We start from the raw sequence: 20,853 nt of genomic DNA on the forward strand, positions 1-20,853 counted from the left end.
ATGACGATCAGAGCCTGATATGGACTATTAGAAAACCTTCATTTTGGGCAGGAAAATAAGTCCCATGTCAGCTGTCCCCATCCATGCTTTAAATTTCAATCAGTGTTTGTGTAGGAGGGACTTCATGCTATATAAATGTACGTTGCTTCATAATCATAAGCATTGTTTATGCCATGCTGGCAATACTGGATGTTGGTGCTTTGGGGGAGTTAGGAAAATGTTTGTTTTCTTTGCTGGGTCAGTGAAGATTAAATTGTATCATCATATTCTGTGTTTTACATTAAGATGATGAAGCTGATGATACTGGTGAAAGGCAACTTCTTTTCCTTCTTTGCTTTTGTATTATTTATTATTTTGTTGAATAAAGTCTGAATCAACATGACTAAGTTTAATGCAGATTGAAAGTAGGGATTGGCTCACAGATACCAATGCTCATTAAGGGATGCAGAGTTGACTGGGCTGTGTGTGAACTTATATCCCAGTGAATATGACTGAATCTTTCTGAGTCCAGTTTGCGTATGTGTGTAGTCCCTGTTTATCATAATTAAAGGTACAAAACCTGAACAAAATGACAGCTAATTTTATTAAGCAGATGATGTAAATTTATTATAACTTGGAGCCCTATTTGTAAGGGATATAAATATGGTGGAAGGTACCTACTTATCCTACATTTGTGAAAGATAAATTTTTTTTACCGTGGCAGCCTCATGCAATGTAAGTCATTATATGTGTTTTTGAATCTTAGATTAATAAACAATAAGGAATTAGACATGATTTTTGAATTAAATATGAATTACTTTAATATATAAGTTTTGAATTAATTTGAAGAACAATTTTTTTCAATTCAGGAAATAGCAGCAAGATTTGTCCTCGGTCAGTTAGACGAAAAGAATCATTTGATTATGAATGCCATAGAGCGTTATCCAGAGACCAAAGACAAACTCTCCAAGGCAAGGCGGTGTGCACTGTGCAGAAAACCCTTTTTATCCGAATGGCTGGAATGTGTCCGGTTTGTTTCCCCATCAAAGGTAAACAGTGTTTTTTTTTTTGTGCGAATATGAACATAAAAGTACCTATTTTTGTCCTTACTAATGATATTTGTACTAAAGATAGACTTCTTTGATAGTGTTGATGATAAACAAATTCAGATAACTGTCTTATAATAATCATTTCTTATTCCATTTAAATTTAAAGTCTTTAACATGTTACATACATTCCATCCAAATTCCATGAATACTGGGCATGGTCACACATACTTTTTCTTCAGCACGTGGGATGCATAGGTTGAAAATCCACATGTTCAAGTTTACGTTTCAATGGAGATTTTAGAAATCTTATCATTCTTAAAGGTCACCACTGTAGAGGTAGTGGGACCAGGGGTAATGAAGGCGATAAGTAAGGTAGACTAAAGCTAAAGACCTTAGCTGGCTTCATTCATTGCCTCAAACTGTTTATATTGAGGGTTAAGAAAGGTCCCATGAATAAAGTTCTCATGAGTTCAAGCCATATACATTCACAAGGACAAACTGCACATGGCAAAAACATATTTTTCCATGGAGGCTTAGAAAGGATGGCTTAGACATTTAATTGATTAAAAGCAGCAAGCAGAATGAGTAATATGAATTTAACTAACAACCATCTGCTACACCTTGTAGGAACACGAAAACATGTTCCAAGAACAAGTCTGTTTTGAAGAAACTGAGGTCACAGGACTCTTGTCTTGCTGGGTGTTCTCACAAGCACTCAGAATTGTCCTCGAATGCTCCTTTCTTGGACCTTGTCACCTGGGGCAGTTGTAACTGGGCAGTTCACATAGCTCGTAAAGCAAGTTTTATACAAGGTTTCAAAGACTTCTTTCACTCCAGATGACCACACAGCAAATGCGTTAGGCACTCACTGTCGTCTCTGTCACATGTGTAACTTTTGTAGCCAGAAGACCTCTGTAGGCAACATGTAAATGAGTGTGAACCTTATGTATAAATAACATAATGTTCTCAGGTTGTGAGATTGTATTTCTTTTGTTCAACCACTTAAAAATATTAAAAATATTAAAGCATCTGTAACTCATATATCATGAGAACAGGACGTGGGACAGGCAGTGCCTGGGGAACCTTAGTTTGCTAGAACATCTGTTCTAGCCCACCCAGAATTCCTTCTTGACACTCTCGTTTCTTATCTAGGGTTGGTAAGCAGTGGGCTGTTCCTGGGACAAAAAGTATCATACTTGACCATGTTAAGCAGAGGGCAGATGCATTCCCTGCTGGTCTATGGATGATCATCTGGTTAAAGCAGCAAAGCAAAACTCAAACCCAATGAACACACATGTAACTGTAAATCATGGCATATTATGATGTAAAAGGGTGACGCATTAGTGTGTTGGGACTTATGTGACTATTGAGTAATTTAAACAACAGAATTTTTTTGTTGTTTTTGTGGCTTGGGAAGCTTGGGGCTCCAATGTCAAGTTACTGGCAGGACCAGGCTTTTTCTGAATTGTGGTGTATTCTGTTCCATTCCAGTCCTGTTGCCCTTTTAGTTTTAATTACCGGTTTGGAGCTGGGATTACCCAGAAGATAAACTTTCAGACACACCCTTGAGGAATTTTTTTTAGCCTCTGGCCATGCCTGTGGGGGTCACATTGACTGGATTAATTGAGATTGGAAGACACTCTAGAAATGGGCGTCCTCATTTCCTGGGCTGGTGTCATGAAATGTTGTAGACAAAAAAAAAAAAAATCTAGATGAGTACAGGCATTACCATTCTCTGCTGGCTGACTCTGAGTGCTATGTGATGTGACCCCCAGCACACACCGTGATGGACTGTCAAAGTAAACCCATTCTCTCCTAAACTGGTTTTGTTGGGTACTTTATTGTAGCAGTTATAAAGATAACCAAGGCAACAGCCATCTTGCTGTATCCTTTCATGTTGCCTTCCTTTCTTATGGACCTATAATCAAATCTCCCCTTTGAGCAGAACCGTCAAACCAGGTTAAGGTCCAAAGTAATGACTTCATATTCAGTTGATCACTGTGACCAAACACTTTTATCCAAAGAGGACCTCTTTTGGAGGCACTGAAGCTTTTCTCATGTGAATCTGGATGAGATGCAGTTCAATCCACAATTACCAGATTTCATAAACAAAGTAACAGGAAAGATCATTGTACTAGGCTTTTATTTTTAATATGCCACCCAGCATCCCAAATCTTGATATGCAACACATCATTTACAATTAAACAAATACAGCACAAACAAATGTAACACATCTTTACACCCGTATACAAATACAGCATACCTACATGTAACACACCTTTACACAGTTAAATATTCCAAAGTGTAAACAAATTTAACACACCTTTATACAGTTAAAGTAATATTCTAGAACGTAAAGAAATGTAACACACCTTTACACAGTTAAAGTAATATTCCAGAGCGTAAACAAATGTAACACATCCTTACATAGTTAAAATAATATTCCAGAGTGTAAACAAATGTAACACACTGTTACACAGTTAAAGTAATATTCCAGAGTGTAAACAAATGTAACACATCCTTACATAGTTAAAACAATATTCCCCAACAGCTCGTGTTTAGAAATCTGAGATGACGGAGGTCCTTCCTGAGGAAAGGGTGTCTGACTAATGGTTAAAGGACAAGAAGGAGCTGGTCAGGTGAAGGGTTAGAGAAGACCGTGCTAAGACTTGGCCAACGGGAATTCCCGTATGATTTGAGGGATGGAAAACAGGTCAGTTTGTACAGTACGCATTGCTAGGCAAGGCCGATGTCGTCAGGAATTGGATTGCAATGTATGACACGGTCCTAGTTAATGGGTTTGGTTTCTAGGTAGTGAACGACGAGGCACCATTTGGGCTTTTAAGGGAAAGAAATGTCCTGGTTTGTATTTTAAAAGGTCACTTCTGAACGGGGACTGGATTAGAGTCAGTCACAAAAGTAAGGCAACCAGCAGCCAGGTGGCTGTTGTGTCAGAATCAGGTGAGAGGAACAATGGTGGTGAAAGCTCATGTCAGTGACTGCAGAGAAAACTGACGCATTTAGATGTGTTTGGAGGAAGAAGAAAGACTTCCAGTTTTCTGACTTAAATCATGACATGGTGCTTTTTGTCTTCTACAATTGGGATGATTGCAGGAGAAACCATTCTGTGGGGGCAGATAGAGTTCTGTTCGGCCAGGGTAACTGTGCGGTTCCTGTAGGGAAGCAGGAACACAAAGCTCCTGAATGCTCTCCTGACTGTTATGAATTCTGAGGAGTCTAGAACCTAGAATTTAGCTTGGTGGCATGTAATTTTGAGTATTTGAGTAACTGAAAAAAACAACAAATGCAGTTTGTTGCATTTTTTAAAATCAGCAACAGCTTTTATCTATGATAACCACAGATGGCAAAGTACTACTTGTTCAGAAAATATATAGTTATTTAAAATATACTTACCTTGAAGAAGTTCCTGATATTTCTCTGTTTATGTCTAGGAGGCAGTGTAGTGATATTTCATTTGTATTTTAATAAGCTTGCCTGAAGTTCAGAGAGTAAAACAGCCACATGATCAGCCTTACAGACCAGACCAGGCTGTGGTGGCACACACCTTTAATCCCAGTAACCACACTAGTTTGCCATAGAAACCAGGCGGTGGTGGTGCAGGCCCTTTATCTGAGCACTGGAGAGGAAGACAAGGTGGGAGGAGACAGCTCTCAGTCTCACTCGGAGATTCCTGGAGGCAGGATCTCCGCTTCAGTCTGAGGTAGAGGTAAGAGTCCATGGCTGGCTGTTTTGCTTTTCTGACCTTCAGATTGAATCCCAATTTCCATCTTTGGGTTTTTATTATTCGTGCTCCAACACAGCCTGGATTTCACCTGGTCCCTTTAAGTTGGTCTCTTCTAGTCCTGTAACCTGAAGTCAGAGCACGGTTACTGGCAATTGCATAATACTGACATGCCTACGTGTTGATCGAGAAGGCTACCAACGTCAACAAAGCAATGAGTCAGTGCTCTAAACCAGCTACACTTGTGGTGTAGAATGTCTTAAAATTTTCTCATGTTGTCAATTAGTCACCGTTCTATTGCTTCAAAGACATACCATGACCCAGGCAACTCTTAGGGAAAAAAAAAACATTTAGTCGGGGGCTTGTATAGTGGTTTGAAAGAAAATGGCCCCCAAAAGTAGTGGCACTGTTAGGTGGTGTGGCCTTGTTGGAGGAAGTGTGTCACTGTTGAGGTGGGCTTTGAGGTCTCCAATGCTCAAACTACTCCCAGTGAGACAGTCTGCTTCCTTTTGCCTTCTGGTCAAGTTGTAGCCAGCAGCATGTCTACTTTAATGTCTCCATGCTGCTGCCATGATGATACTGGAGTGAACGTCTGAACTGAACTGACATCTCAATCAAACGTTTTCTGTTATAAGAGTAGCCATGGTCATGGTGTCTCTTCACAGCAACAGAAACCCTAACTAAGGCAGCTTGCTTATAGTTTCAGATGTTTAGTCCATTATCATCATGGTGGGAAGCATGGCAGCATGCAAGAAAGTGCTGGAGCAGTAGCTGAGAGCTGCATCCCGATCCACAGGTGGAGGGGGACAGTGAGCACTGGAGTTGGCATGGGCTTTTGAGACCTCAAAGCTTACCCCAGTGACACACTCCAACAAGACCACACCCATCTCCTCGTACTTCTAATCCGTTCAGATTGTGCCAATTCCTGGTATATGAACCTATGGGGACCCATTCTTGTGCAAACCACCACACATATCTTTGGCCAGTATTGGACACTAGAAAATATTTGATATTATTACACATGGTCACTTGTTTCTTCACAGATAACATTTATCATACTACAAAGGTGCGAAGACACATAATTCAGAAAGATCTCTTTCCTTGCATAAATTGTCTCTAAGAAATACTACTGCCATCATGAAGTTTTTGAGAAAGTGTTTAAAAGGCCTTTTCAGGAGTAATTTGAAGCAAACTGGATAATATTTTCCTTTATGGTCCATCTGTGAACAAATTCCACTTGTGCTTAAGAAAAACAAACAAAGGGAAATATTTACTCAGAGATAGGATTCTCAGTCAATCTGCATTTCTATTGTGCTCTAATATGCTGTAAAATATCCATGTTCACACAAGTCTGTGATTGGTAACAACCTTTGTAGTTTGTCCAGTTAAGTCAGCATTTGTACGAGAAAGTTTTAGAGTTTTCATGGCATTTAAAAAATTTGCAGTTATTATTACTTGATGTTTGTTGTCTCTTTCTACCACCAAACGTAAGCACAATGTATCCAAACTGCTTTCTCTATTCACTATTATGGAGAAAGTGCATAGCGCAGCGCTGTCTACCTATTTTATTTTTACTGAGTCAAATTCTGGGTTTGAATATTAACCTTCTTATTCTTTTTAATTGGTTATCAATGAATTTACATCCAATGTATCATGAGAGAAATATACCTGAGTTGCTGCCAATGAGGGATATGCTTAAGATTTTGAAAATATCGTAACCCTGGTACTAACTTAGATAGGCAAGAAAAGAACACTGAATGAAATAATTACTAGAAAAAAAATAGAAGCTCAAAGTAGCCTAACGTTTCAGACACCGAGAGAAAAAAAAAGATATCTTAATTGGGAAAATAAGGATAGAAATGTGTCCTGTTGTTTGAGATGGGAATAAAATCCTGAGCATGTCTGTGACCTATTTGGAAGAGTTCACAGCATCGTCTGTAATGGATAACTGCTGTGAAAAGAACTATAAAGAGAAAAACTTGCCAAATTACTCAGCAAAAGTTGCCAAAAAAGCCTGCTTTCCTTTGGCCATGTTCAGAACACCTGGGACAACTTGCCATGTTCATTTTTCACTTGGACAGATTCCTTTACAAAATCATCCTATGAACTGCTAGTTTCATTTCAGGTCTTTTTGGAGAAATTGCCAGCTAATAAAAAAACCCACAGCCAACTCTTTGCTGTCACCTGGAATCCCACAGTTAATGTCTAAAACACCCCAGGACACTGATGAGAAATCCTAAACTTAAAAAAGTTAGGTACCTTTGCCAAGTTCTCAAAGCTTGCAACTGGAGACCGGGGGAGGAACCCATGTGTGTCAACCCTTGTTCAACCTGACATGATACTAGCTAGTTCAACCCAGCCAGTCCTCATCTATTCAACTGACTTTAAGACATTCACGTTGAAGTGTCTTTGCTCATCCTTTCTTTATCCACTCAAATTCAATGTTCTCTGTGGTATCCCAGATCTTCCATTAGCAGCCAGGAATGTAGGACCCTGGTCCTGAAGTAAGTCATGTATTCCCAGGAACATCAGGAACTCACAATCTAGATTTGATGTCGAGCCTCAAAGATTACTATCAATCAATTTTCTCTTTAAAGCTCTTTGTTAAGTGGCAATAATAATAGCTCCCATCTCACAGGCCATGGAGGAGGAGGCTTCAGGGGCTATGCAGATATTGCTTAGCATAGCAAGTGCATAGTAATGGAATTCAATAGTAAATGGTTGAGAAAGACAAGACAGGGTGGTTGGTGGCATTCTTGTAATTAGTAAATGCGTAGAGTCCTACGAGAAGATGACATCTCAATTAGAGTTATTTTTTTCAATTTGGGTGCCTAGCATAGTGTTTGTGACATGGGGAATCAATATAATAATAAAGATGATAAACTCACCTTACGGTGTACTACTTGAAAATGTGCTTTGAAGGAAAAGGAGGCATCAGAATTGCAGCAGTGGGCAACTGCTCGGCCAGTGGTGAAATTGTCCAAATAGTTAACTCACTGAGTACTGGGAGCTCACAAGGGAAGCTATGGAAGACGCAGTAGAGAAGTAACATGAAATACCAGGCTCTTGCATATGAAGTTCGAATAATTTCACAAGCTATTGTATTAGTTTTCTATGACTACTATAAAAGAAAATAAAAGCTCCCCAGCAGTCCTAGGGACTTGGTGAACAGCAGTTTCTTTTCTGAGATTGCTGTTTGCTAGAAATCTGAGATCAGTGTGTCGGAGGCTTGACACGTGGCCTTTGTTTTTAACGTGTAATAGGCTGGGCTGAGGCAGGGCGCAGTTAGAAAGAGTGAGGGAGGAAAGTCAGCGACAGACTAGCTGGGGAAGCACATGTCTCCAGCTCCGAAACACAGGTGTGCACTGAGCAGCTCTTTCCTGGCTCTTCTACTATGCTCTCATAGTTACGCTTCCCTTGCTGTGACAGAGGCTCAGATGGGAAAAATCAATACGCAGGAGAGATGGGGCTTATTTGGTTTACAATTTCAGGTTATAATCCATCACTCCGGAAAGTCAGGGCAGAAATTTCAATTGCTTTGTGCAACACGTTCATAGTTAAGAGCAGAGAGAAAGAAATGCGTGCATCTTTGATTGCTTACTTGATGACTGCTCATGTAGATTTCTCTTAAACAATCCAGGAACACCTGCCCAGGGTTCGATATTACCCTGAGTGGGTTGGCTCTTCCCATGTCAACCATTCCCACCGAGAAAATCAGGTATGTCTGTTGGCCAAACATATGTAGACAATCCTTAACTCAGGTTCTCCTACAAACAGAAGAGCATCACATGAAGGAGCGGGAAGGCCTGCCTGCCTCTGTCTACTCCCCCCCCTCCACTCCACCTATTGGCTGTGCTAAAGAGCAAAGCCAGGGCTTCCTGTCTATGAACAATCACTGTCACAAAGGAACAGCCCTGTCTCTTGAAAGAAGGATTTCTGTGGACTTGGGAAGTAGAATACAGGACCATGCGTATCCATGACAAATAGACCAGATAATTTTGTAGGATTTTAAGATTTCCACTAAAAAGTTTAGCCGGGCGGTGGTGGCGCACGCCTATAATACCAGCACTCAGGAGGCAGAGGCAGGCAGATCTCTATGAGTTCGAGGCCAGCCTGGTCTACAAGAGCTAGTTCCGGGCAGGAACCAAAAAGCTACGGAGAAACCCTGTCTCAAAAAAATCCAAAAAAGAAAAAAAAAAGTTTAAAGATGTTTCAAATTCATTTTCACCAGTTGAGTATGCCTAAGGATATCATAAAGTATTATAACAGTAATAACAGAGAGGCATAGGAATATAGTATAGCTCAAACATAAAATTATTAAAAGGTAAACTGGAGACTGATTCTAGCTGATGGCAGAAAATATTCAAATACTTTTAAAAGACATGGTGTCCATACTGAGTGCCTAGGAGAATAAAAGGGAACAAATCCATATAATCATTTTTTGGTAAAATTATATAACCACAGATAAATAAGAAGAGATTATTATAAATAAAAATACCATGAAGAAATGACAATGAACTAGGATTTCTCAGTAACAGATACCAAGGCATATATGGAATGATGTTTTTAGAGCAAAATGGAAAAATAATTAAAAATCTAGAACTATGGTGTTGTTGCTATTGGTTTTTGTTTGTTTGAGAAAAGGTCTCAGTGTGTAGCTATGGCTGACCTTATACTTGCCACATGGACCAGGCTGTTCTGGAATCCCCTACCATCCTTCTGCCTCATCCACTCAATGTATCCCCATGGTAAGCTAAATCTGGAGTTATATAGGTAGATCTCCAGATGAGTGAATAAATAAAAGGCATAGGATTGTCAGAAAGTTTTGAGAAAAAAATTTGCAAAATAAAATTGTTTGCTTTGCAAAGAAACAATTCATTTTAATCCTATTAAAAATTAGGAAGTTGGCTGGTGATGTAGCTTCGTGAAGGAGCTCTTGTCCAGTGTGTCATCTCAATAGCTATTACAGCAAAAGAAAGAAGACATGTAAAATGTAAAAAATTAAACTCATGATATTTAGTGGGTGTACAACAGTAAAAAAGTATATGATAAAGGGTTAAGTTAACATCTTTATTATGAACTAATTAATCATTATAAACAATTTTTAGGGTATTTAGCATTAAAGTTGAAAAAGTTAATTGAGATTTGAATGCTCCTGGCTGGTTGGACAATTAGACCAAGTATTATTAGTGCCTCGATGTTTGTTTGCAGAGTGAAAACATGCACAAAATCCCCGAGCGTGATAATGACATTAACCATGTTGGTGAATGTGGTGGTTTGGACAGGAATGGCCCACATAAGCTCATGTGTTTGAATGCTTGGTCCTTAGGGCACTACTTGGCAGGGATGAGGAGGTGTGGCCTTGTTGGAGGAAGAGAGTCACTTAGGGTGGACTTTAGGGTTTCAAATGCACAGTGTCTGGCCCAGTGTCTCCCTCTTCCTACTACCTGCCAATCTAGATGTAGAACTCTCAGCTCTTTTTTCCAGCACCTTGTCTGCCTGCATGACACTGTTTCCCACCATAATGATAATAGACTAAACCTCTGAACTGTAAGACAGCTCCAATTAAATGTTTCCTTTATAAGAGTTGCCCTGGTTATGGTGTCTCTTTCCAGCAATAGAACACCAACTGAGACAGTGAACACTTGCTCACAATAGCCTCTGGGTTTATGCTGCTTTTCCACCTTAGTGAAATGATAAACTATATAAACTAGTTTGCCTAGAAGCCTTTTTTTGAGACAGGGTTTGTCTATGTAGCACTGACTGTCCCGGAACTTTGTAGACTAGGGTGGTCTTGAACTAACAACAGATCTGTCTACCTCTGCCTCGGGAGTGCTGGGATTAAAAGAATGTGCCACCACCACACAGTTTAAAATTCAGTTCCTTAATTAACTACTCAGGAACTAATCTTGGAAAGTGCTGAGCTTTACAGTAAATACTTCATGAAGACTGGAGACCCCATTTGTTAAGGCCAGCATCTGGGAGCTGTCATGGCGCACCAAATGTTCTGTATCCAACAGGGTTTGCGTCCAAAGGAGGGAGACATTGAATGGAAATATGAGTCTTTATTCTTAAAACTGAAAAAGAAACCCTGACAAATTCAAAATACCAAATTGAAATGGCCTCTATTCAGGCGAACATACAATTACGTCATGCTTGCCGTGTGAAACTGTGAGATGACAAACTGAAAATAATGGATGAAAAATATCCCTTGCCCTCCAGTACTGAACTTTACTCAACTCATGCTTTTTGTTTTTTAAAATGTTGTAATTCATCTGAATTGTTAGCCCTTAGAAATACAGAAATTTCAACTTAATTGCTCTTACACCATCAATCTTTGAACCAGTAACAAAAATTTAATGCCTTTTGGTTACTACTAATTTGGGCCACATTTGATCAAGTAATCTAAATATTCCTGTAAAGTTTTCCCAAACTCTTGAGTGATCCTGTGCCCAAAATATGAGTATGAGGGTTTTCATTTTGTACGGTTTTGTTAGTTGGACTTAACGTTTCCCCAGATTCTTTTAAAGCTGAAGAGTTTAGGGTAGGAATGGGTTGGAATATGAACTCTCAGCCTTCTATTGAATGATGTAATGTATTTTAAACTATCCTCAGAAGAGATTAGCAGGAGGGGTTCTCAGCATAAATGAGTGAAAATGTTCATCTACTTTTCGAAAATAAATGAAACTTTTAAACCTAATTCCTTTTTATGACAACTTACCAGTAATGAGGCATAATATAAAATTGCATTTAATAACTTTGCTCATTACTTATGGAGTAAAGTCTTACTCTGCTCTAAAAAGTTATTACTATTAAGATACCACTGACATTCCTCTGTGAAGCTGATCGTTTCAACTAGTCAACTGTGGAAACGAATGTGAGTTTTAATACATCTGTGCAGTGGTTAGTGAATCTAATGTTCATTAGGCACCAAGAAGATTAGAATGTATCCATTTCAAATTCTAAGTGGTCATGAAAGTAATTTATATTTTTTGCTCAGGAAAATTAAAATGATAATGCATATTCCATATTATTTTAGTCACAAAATCACAAAAGACAATCACAGTGTAAGTGAATCCTCACAGTGTGCTTTGATCTCTCCCATTCCTGAGAACTCCGAATCCCCTTTCCCTTCTAGAGCCTTCTTTCTCCCTTTTCCTCTTTTTTTTTTTGTTTTTTGTTTTTTGTTTTTTGTTTTTTGTTTTTCGAGACAGGGTTTCTCTGTGGCTTTGGAGCCTGTCCTGGAACTAGCTCTGTAGACCAGGCTGGTCTCGAACTCACAGAGATCCACCTGCCTCTGCCTCCCGAGTGCTGGGATTAAAGGCGTGCGCCACCATCGCCCGGCTTTCCCTTTTCCTCTTAAACTGGTAGCAGAGACTTACAATTATATTTGTACTATTGATTTTTTTTTGTAAAAGGTCTGAAGTTGTGGTCAACTTAGTTTATTCATTCAAAACTTTCTATCACCCCAAACTTTATTCAGGGGAGAATGGTGGAAGGCAGTATCAGAATGTCGTGAAGAGAAGACATGGCTGACTCTTGTTTTTGTTTACACTTTCTGTCCTGACAACAGTCCTAAATGTCTTAAAGCACAAGCATAAAGAATGTCCTCAGAGAAAGACTATTTTGAGAGTAAAAGTGAACATTGTTAATAGTTGGAAAAATACCAGGAAGACAGACCTGTCCTTGACTATGCTCACCTGTCCTTGACTATGCTGACCTGTCCTTGGCGTGTGCTCACATGTCCTTGACTATGCTGACCTGTCCTTGGCGTGTGCTCACCTGTTCTTGATATGCTGACCTGTCCTTGACTATGCTGACCTGTCCTCGGCATGTGCTCACCTGTCCTTGGTATGTGTATGGTCTTAGGGTGGGGTGGTTAACTTGAGAACAGTACACAAAGCTGAAATTGTCAGTACTGGTTATGAGGAGTTGCTGTTCTGAATATACATCTTGGATTTTAGAAATTATTTTTAATTACTTCATAAATATGTGAGACCATTCTTTAATCCTAAAGTTCCTGATGCTACATGTAAAGCAGCTTTGCCGGGGAACTGCTAGATTGAAAATGGTTTCAAATTTGAGCTTAAACTCTAAAACTGAAAGTTAAGTATTACACGAGGAGTAGACATCAATCATGTAAAAGCTTTCAATGTGGGTGATAAAAATCACTCCTGTTGTCTGCCCTAGGAAGTGTCCGGAAAGCTTGTTCTTAAGATAGGTGGAATTTGGATACATGATTAAGAAGCAGGAAGGCGGAGTTAGAACAAGAGAACAGCACAGAGGAGCAAGGAGTGAGGCAATAAGGTTCATTTGTAGATTTGGGAGGAGACATTGTAGAGAACTGGTCTAAATACTACAAACCTCTCAAAGGGTAGTCCTCTCTGTGGGTAGAGTCAGTGGTGAAAGATAAGGTATGTTTTAGGATCATTTTGGCGGTGGGTGCTGGATTAGTTGAAGATGGAAGGGAGAGATGCTAAAAAAGTTATTGTCTTGTGCAGGGATCAGGGCCAGCAGTGAAAATGGAGGAAGGTAGGAAAACTCCTTGTGTTGTAGAATATTAATTAAAGTGTGTTATTTAAAAAAATTTTTTCTGCAGCTTTCAGTATTCAATAATAATTTTTTTATTTTATGTGCATTGGCATTTTGCCTGCATGTGTGTGTGAGAGAGAGTGTTTTATCCCTTGCATTTGGGGTTACAGACAGCCATGAGCTGCCACGTGGATGCTGGGAATTGAACCCAGGTCCTCTGGAAGAGCAGCCAGTGCTCTTAACCACCGAGCTATCACTCCAGCCCCTAAAGTATGTGACTTTTGTTTATCCTCTGGAAAATCTGTTTTATGATGCAAAGATGTGCTTAATTAAATAAAATTCACCTGTGGTCTGGAGCCTGAGTCAGCATGTAACTGACAAGTAGTAGGGAGGAGCTAGGTGGAGAAGGAGGGGCAAGAAAAGGCACGAAGACTTCTTGGCAGGGGCTAGGAGGAGAGCTGGGTGAGCTGCTTGCTATTCAGCTGCCCTGGGAAGCAGGGTTCAACCTCAACCTTTGAATCTTGAGTTCTTTAGCAGGACAGAGATTTAGATAAGTTCTCTTAGTAGCCTTGAAAGAGTCAGTGCCTGAGGGAACAGAATTTTCAGGCTCTTGTGGCCGAGGTAGTGGTGGAGTTGCAGTTGCTGACCAGGATAGCTGTTGCTTAAAAGGCAGCAACCATTAAAAAAGAGGACAACTGGCACCCCACATTGGGGTGATCTTTTACTCTTTTGACTTTTTGAGGGGCCTGCCACCCAGATCTGAAATAAATCACACGGAGGCTTTTTATTACTTATGAATGCCTGACTTTAACTTGGCTTGTTTCTCACCAGTTTTTCTCTTCTTAAATTATCCTGACTACCTTTTGCCTCTGGGATTTTACCTTTCTCTGTTTCTGTATGCCTTCCTTAACTTCTTTTTCCATGACTGGCTTTGTAGCTGGATGACTGACCCCTGATGTCTTCCTCTCCTTGTTCTCTGGCTCCTCTTTCTCTTGTTTCTTTTTCTATTTATACTCTCTGCCTGCCAGTCCTGCCTACCCTTGCTCCTGCCTCACTATTGACCATTCACCTTTTTATTAGACCATCAGGTATTTTAGACAGGCAGAGTAACACAGCTTCACAGAGCTAAACAAATGCAGCGTAAACAAAAGTCGCACACCTGAAGATAATATTCCCCAGCATTCTGGGAAGAAAGGGTGGCAGAAGTCAGTCATTGAGCAGGGAAAGTGTCTGAGAGGGATACAAAGAAGAAAGATACATCTGGAGGGGAGCTGATTCTGGAAGCACAGCCCAACTCTGAGCAAAGATAGGTCAAGTTTCAAATGATACTCACAGAATCCCAATGAATGTGTTTCATCTTAGACACGTTGAGAAACAAGTGATTTGAGTGAGTGTGCTTCCCCACAAGCTGGGACCAGCATCCTAATTGCTATCATCTGGACATTTCTCCAACTGTTTATGCCATCAGACTATACTATATGGGTGTTCAAAATTCCTTGTTAGTGAAGGATGCTTGGAGACACACTACGCCTAAAACAAATCTACGATTTAGTGATCTTGGATTCTAGTCTTGTGTCAGAAGCATGGAGCCTTTCCTAGGACATTTACCTTCTCACTGTATAGACTGTTTTCCTCACCCAGTCGATTAAAGTATCTTCTAGCTTCAAAGTATGTGGATTCCATGGGGATTGGGAGGCTTTATGCTATTGCAAGTCCTGCTAATTTGGAACATGAAACTATTGGTTTCTATTCTGTATCAGTTTACCACAAACTTGGCAGCTTAACAACAAAATGGATTGTTTTATATTCCAGTAGATTAGAAATACAATATGGGTCTTGTTGAGCTAAAACAAGACTATGTGACTCAGGAAGAATGTCTACTGCTTTGCTCTTTTTCACTTCTAGAGGATTTTCACATTTCTTGGATCGTGGCCCTTCCTTCCTCTTCAAGCCAATGTTGGTATACCTTCTCATTTTAAATTACATCATTTGGACCTTATCTCCTGAATCCCTCTTCTACTTATTTTTTTTAAAGAATTTCATATGTACTATTGTATTTTCATCATTTGCACCTTCTCTCTTGCCTCCCTTCAACTCCATCTCTTCCCATGTCTCCTCTACTCCTCAAATTCATGACATCTTAATTATTATTGCTATATTTATCCATCACCATCTGTCTATCATCTCTCTATCCATTTATCTGTCATTGTCTGTTTTTCCACATGAGCTCATGGGCTCATGTGTGTGTGAACACACACACACACACAAACCTACTAAGACGTACATGTGTTTAGGGCTGGCCACTTGTGACTGAATAATCCACATTTAGCTTGGCACTTATTTTATAATTGTATATGTCAATAGACTTGGAATTCCTAAAGTTAAATAAGTCAGTGATTATCACCAGCCATGTTGAAAGAGTAAGTATAACCAACGCTACCACTTTACGAACAGAACTTAAGTGGAAAACTAACTTTTTCTGAAATAGGAAGATGTTATAATTGTGTTTATTTGCTTTAGGAAATATGCTCCCCCTTATACATACTGAGGACTGGAACATTAGCTATCGTTATAACATTTCACTCTTCTGCTAAAATGATTTCCTTTCAAAATAAAATCATGTCTAATCGTAAACTTTTCTCTGATTTTGATTTGGCAAAACACTGTTTTGTTTTGTGTTTTATTTTTTATTTTTTAAATTATTCTTCATACAATGTATTTTGATGTTTTATCTTTCCCTTCATCTCCTCCAGGAGCCTCTTCACATCCCAACCTACTCAACTTCATGTTCTTTCTCTCTCAAAAACAAACAAACAAAAATTAAAACAACCAAACAACGACTAAGAAAAAAATTCAAAACAAAACAAACAAAATGAAACAAAAATTTCACTAGAAAACCATAGAATTTGTTTTGTGTTGGCCAACTACTCTTGGCTATGGGGCCTTCCCTGGGTTTGTGGTTGATATACCCAGTGCCACTCAATTGGAGAAAATGGATTTTTCTTTCCCAGTGGGTATCAGTTACATAAGGTTCTTGGTTAGCAGAAGGAACCAGTGTCTTTTTCTCATGTCGCTTCTAGTAATCCATCTAGCTTAAACCCATACAGGTCTTAGGCCTGCTCTCATAGTCTCTGTGAGTTCATCTGGCATAAATCTTCTTGTTTCCGGAAGACATTGTTTCCTTGCAGCGTCTCAGAAAAGGGTTGAGTGAAGCACTGATATTCGGGTCTATCAATATGTTATTAGGAATCACTTTATTGCTATGTTCCTTTAGTGGAATAATAGCAGTAGAATTTTCACTAGGCCTATCTAGTCTTAAGTTCTTGACCATTTCAGCAGAGTCAGGTATGGTTGCCCTCCAAACAGTCATTCTACTGTTATACTAATATATCTTCTAGGCAGGTCACTGTTGTAGGTCACGTGTTTTACTAGGTAATATGGAAGACTACCTTTGTCCTCTGGTAGTATGCTGAATTTCTCCTAGCACCATGAATGCTATGCAGTGGGCAGGGGAATCTTCTAGTTAGACACCAGAGCTAATTCTTCACATTCAATGACATAACTATGTGTTGGCTTCAGTAATAGGGCCTTATCAGCAGGTTGTGAAAGGAAACAATATCCTTGGAAATAGCCTGTGATATTTGCAGGATCCTGGGAGCCCTTTAGTCAATGACTCAACAGATGTGTAACCTATTTCTGCCACTGGAGGTTTTACTTGGTGGCATACGTTGTCTAGTTGGGGTATCGTCTCCATTGTATGGTAACATTTTGTGTTTTAGTTTTTATCAGCTATCCACCAGAGTGATAATTATTTTTGACCGAATCACAAGGTTTCTTAATTTACATTTGTGAAGAGAGGTGCTTTCTGGGAAGGAGTGCCATCATTCTTCTGTAACGTGGTCACTTCAGATGGTGTATGTCAGACCAGTAAAAATAGCTGCTGGGATGCTGCAAACAGAGTTAGAAATTTAGATGAGCATTCATTGGAAGCACATGGATCACTTCAATATTTCACAAAAACAGTATAGAAGATGGCGATTCTATACAAAAATTGCAATACCAAGAAATTATGTCAACTTGTTTTTCTCAGTATAATTTCCAGAAACCGGTTCATATCCCTGAGAAGTATTATGCCATGAATAGAAATTACCAGAGAATAATAAGCAGCAAAGTTCACATTATAACTGAAAATGGCATTTTCACCATGAATGTGTAAACAATCCATTTTATTGTAAATAAATAAACAATAAATGATCATTCCCCTGAGAAGGGGTAAAGAAAGTTTGCATTCCTCCTTTTGGCAAAAGCCAACCCAAACTCTTCCCAGGCATTTTCTTAATGACATGAGGGACGTGGTAAAAAAACCACAGTGGAATAGGAAATACCATTAGGAGTTTCTATTATAAACTTTTTATTTCACAGAGAAAGTCGAACAAAGGACTTTAGTTAGTCTCACAGTATAGCTTCCTTGATTTATGTTGTCTCTTCCATAATCTCTTGGTTTATTGATCTCTTAATTATTTTGGCACATCAAATAAGTGCTGTTTAAAATAGATGTGTTATGGTTTATTTTTAATATATCATAATGGAGCAGAAAATAACTGTTTCCTTTAGACTAGAGGCTCATCTACTTTATGAAAGCCACATTAGTTTTGATTTTTGCCGTTAGATTTCGCACCATCATTTCAACATTTAGCTAACATGATCTAAAGTGATATTATCTCATCCTAGAGTAGACTTAAAATCTTCTATACAGCTAATATTACAAAAGCAGCAACAGTAATCCTTTTTATTTCTAATCTTGTATATTTAGTATCAATAGCACATCATTTTATGATTCATTTATTGCTTTCCTTGTTTTGTTTCTCAGATACACTAAGGACAATTTAAATTTCTGTTATGAAATTCAACCTGTTAGACATGTCCTTTGTCTCCTCTGCAAGGTAACCACATATTAAATAATTCTTCTGAAACCAGATCACCTTTCCTTTAGGCTGCAAACTCTTGCTCATTACATAGCCTGGTGTGGTTGTTCCTTTCTCTATGTTCTTATAGAACTTACTACTTGGCTTAGTCATATGTTTCTAGTTATTTTGTGTCTCTTTATTTCTTATCTTTCCAACCAAATCCCAAGAAAATTCTTGGAGACAGAGATTATTCCCTACATATTTTTATATTCCTGACACTGTGCCTAGTGTCATGTAAATTTTAGATTACTTATAATTTATCTGTATTCTTGGTTGCAAGTTACAGAAACAAAGTTCACATATTAATTCAAGTAGTAAAGAGTGGGTCTGGCTGAATATAATATTTACCTAGGACCCCAAATTTGTCATCTATTGATTATTATCTGTCCCTTTCTAGTTATTACTTTTGCTTGTTCTTCATCTTGTTTTTGTTTACATGTAGGAACTTCCTAAACAGTGCCCTTTGGAAGAGGGACTGCTGCTTTTTCAGTGGTCCCAAAGCCCAGAGTTGACGTTCTCTGGTATTACTGACTAGTTCTGTGCTATGTGCTTATAGACTAATCACATTATCAGAAGGTTGAGCCGTGACTGAGCCAGCCAGTGGAATGGACGGCTCTCTCCCAGTGGATGCCGCAAGGCTGGAGAAGGAGGAACAAATGGTCCCAAGAAAGTAAATGAGTTCTTTTCCATCCATGTGAACAATAAGGCCCAGAAAGACAAAACAGAGATGCTTACCAGGGCATTCACGGAATGTCTGCTTACCAGGGCGTTCACGGAATGTCTGCTTACCAGGGCGTTCACGGAATGCCTGCTCATTGCTTAGCTTGTGGGAAACCTTTAGCCTTCTGCATCCGGAATGCTATATGGGCAGGAAAGCACTTCCCAGTCACTGTGAGGCTGGGCGATGGGATGACCTTTGCATTCAGTTCCCCACCCAGACATTGCCAGCATTAGAAGCCTGTTACTCTTGGAGTGGATGGTAAATTTTCAAACATCTAAATAGGATTTCAACATATTTTGGTGAAAAAGTGAACTCAATAGCCATCTCATCTCTCATGTGGTTTGGGATAATGTTGGCCAGAGGATTTTATGATGAAAGTGAGTAGAATCAACCAATTAAATCTCATGCCATTTACCTCTGCTTTGGGTTTCTTCAGTGAGAGCTGTGTTGAGTCTAGAGGATTTGTTCTCTCCCCTTTTGGTGATGATAGAGTCATACGAGGCCTTGCTGTGGTTGTGGCTGGGATTAAGATGATGGGGTCATACGAGGCCTTGCAGAGGTCGAGGCTGGGATTAAGATATGTACACTAAATTGGCAGGCAGTTTTTAACTACCTGTTTTGTGCATGGAGAAATAAGATGAGAAATACTTGAAGGTCCCTTAATTCATGTATTGAATAGCTTGATTAAAACTCAGCTCATGCTGATCTTAAAGAACATTACAGAAAATGAACAAATAAGTTAGAATTTTCATATAGCAAGTGCGTGCAAGACAGGCAGAGTCAAGATGCTATTTAGTAAATACTTGCTGGTTAATAATGAAAACTCCTTTCTCATGCAGAGTGTATAGTTTTCATCGGCATCCCTAGCGCTGTATGGTCAGATTATAGATTATGTATTAGTGTTTTGGTAAAGGCACAAATAAAGTTTTATCATTTAGATTTTGTTTAGGGTTAAATATGCCTTTGTCAGATGGTTACTCTTGTTTATGTGTGATAGAAGAACAGTTACCTGTAAATAGAATAGCATGTCATTTAGAAGTCAGCATTTTGAAACCTCTGATAAAATGAATATTTTACTCAAAAATAGGTAGACCAACCAGGTTCTCTGATACCTGCCTGTAATCCTGGAATTTAGGAGGTAGATGCAGTAGAACCAGGAGATCAAGGGCATTACTCATCTTTCTCAAACACTGAGCGAAATAACCCCACCCCTAACCATACTTCTTGGGAATATCTTAATTTGACCGTTCATCTTTCTTTTCAGAACTGGAAGATAAGCAGAAACCTACATCTGCTACCTCTGCGGATATTACTTTGTTCCTACCAATGCTTCGACCGGCGTGGTCCTAATCTCTTTGGAATTGCTCAAGAGTAGAGCAGTTGAGATGTTCCTTCACAGCCTCAAGGGCAGCTCGTGTTCCACTGCTAATGTCCTTCTCATGCTGCTCCCTTCCAGGTCATTAAACAAAGGAAGATGAGTTCTTAAACTCACACTCTAAGCACTGCAGTCGGCCTCTAGGATGGCTCTGTTTCTAGATGTTCCTATTGGCTTAGAACAAATTTTAAAGTGGGAAAAATTAGTCTGCATGGCACCTGAATGTTGACCTTTCCCATACCTTTATGAGTTCCACTTCTCTTTTCTAGAAAATTCTGAGAGAATTTAATGGAGAAGCTTGTTTCATTGATGAGCCTTTTGCAGTTGAAAGAGAAGTACTCATTACGGTGAAGTGGCTGTACTGTATTTGTAGGATTTCATTTGAGCCAGTAATATCATTGATAACATCTAGAATCTTCATTCACCTTAAAAATGAGTAGAAGGATAGAAAGTCAAGGTTAGTGACTCCTAACACAAGTACTGTCTAC

The 20,853-nt window shown here is 39.2% G+C and overlaps 1 protein-coding gene across 1 annotated transcript in view; it reads left to right on the plus strand.

The window, feature by feature from the left end:
- Lrrc69 (leucine rich repeat containing 69) overlaps positions 1–20,365 on the plus strand; it is a 67,904-nt gene extending 47,539 nt beyond the window's left edge. The window contains exons 7-8 of the mRNA XM_057790897.1: positions 849–1,028; positions 20,255–20,365. Of these exons, the coding sequence (XP_057646880.1) occupies positions 849–1,028; positions 20,255–20,365 (291 nt within the window). The remainder of the gene's footprint in view (positions 1–848; positions 1,029–20,254) is intronic.
- Positions 20,366–20,853: the final 488 nt, after the last annotated feature.

Source organism: Chionomys nivalis, chromosome 16 (genome assembly GCF_950005125.1).
Source record: "Chionomys nivalis chromosome 16, mChiNiv1.1, whole genome shotgun sequence".
NCBI lineage: Eukaryota > Metazoa > Chordata > Mammalia > Rodentia > Cricetidae > Chionomys > Chionomys nivalis.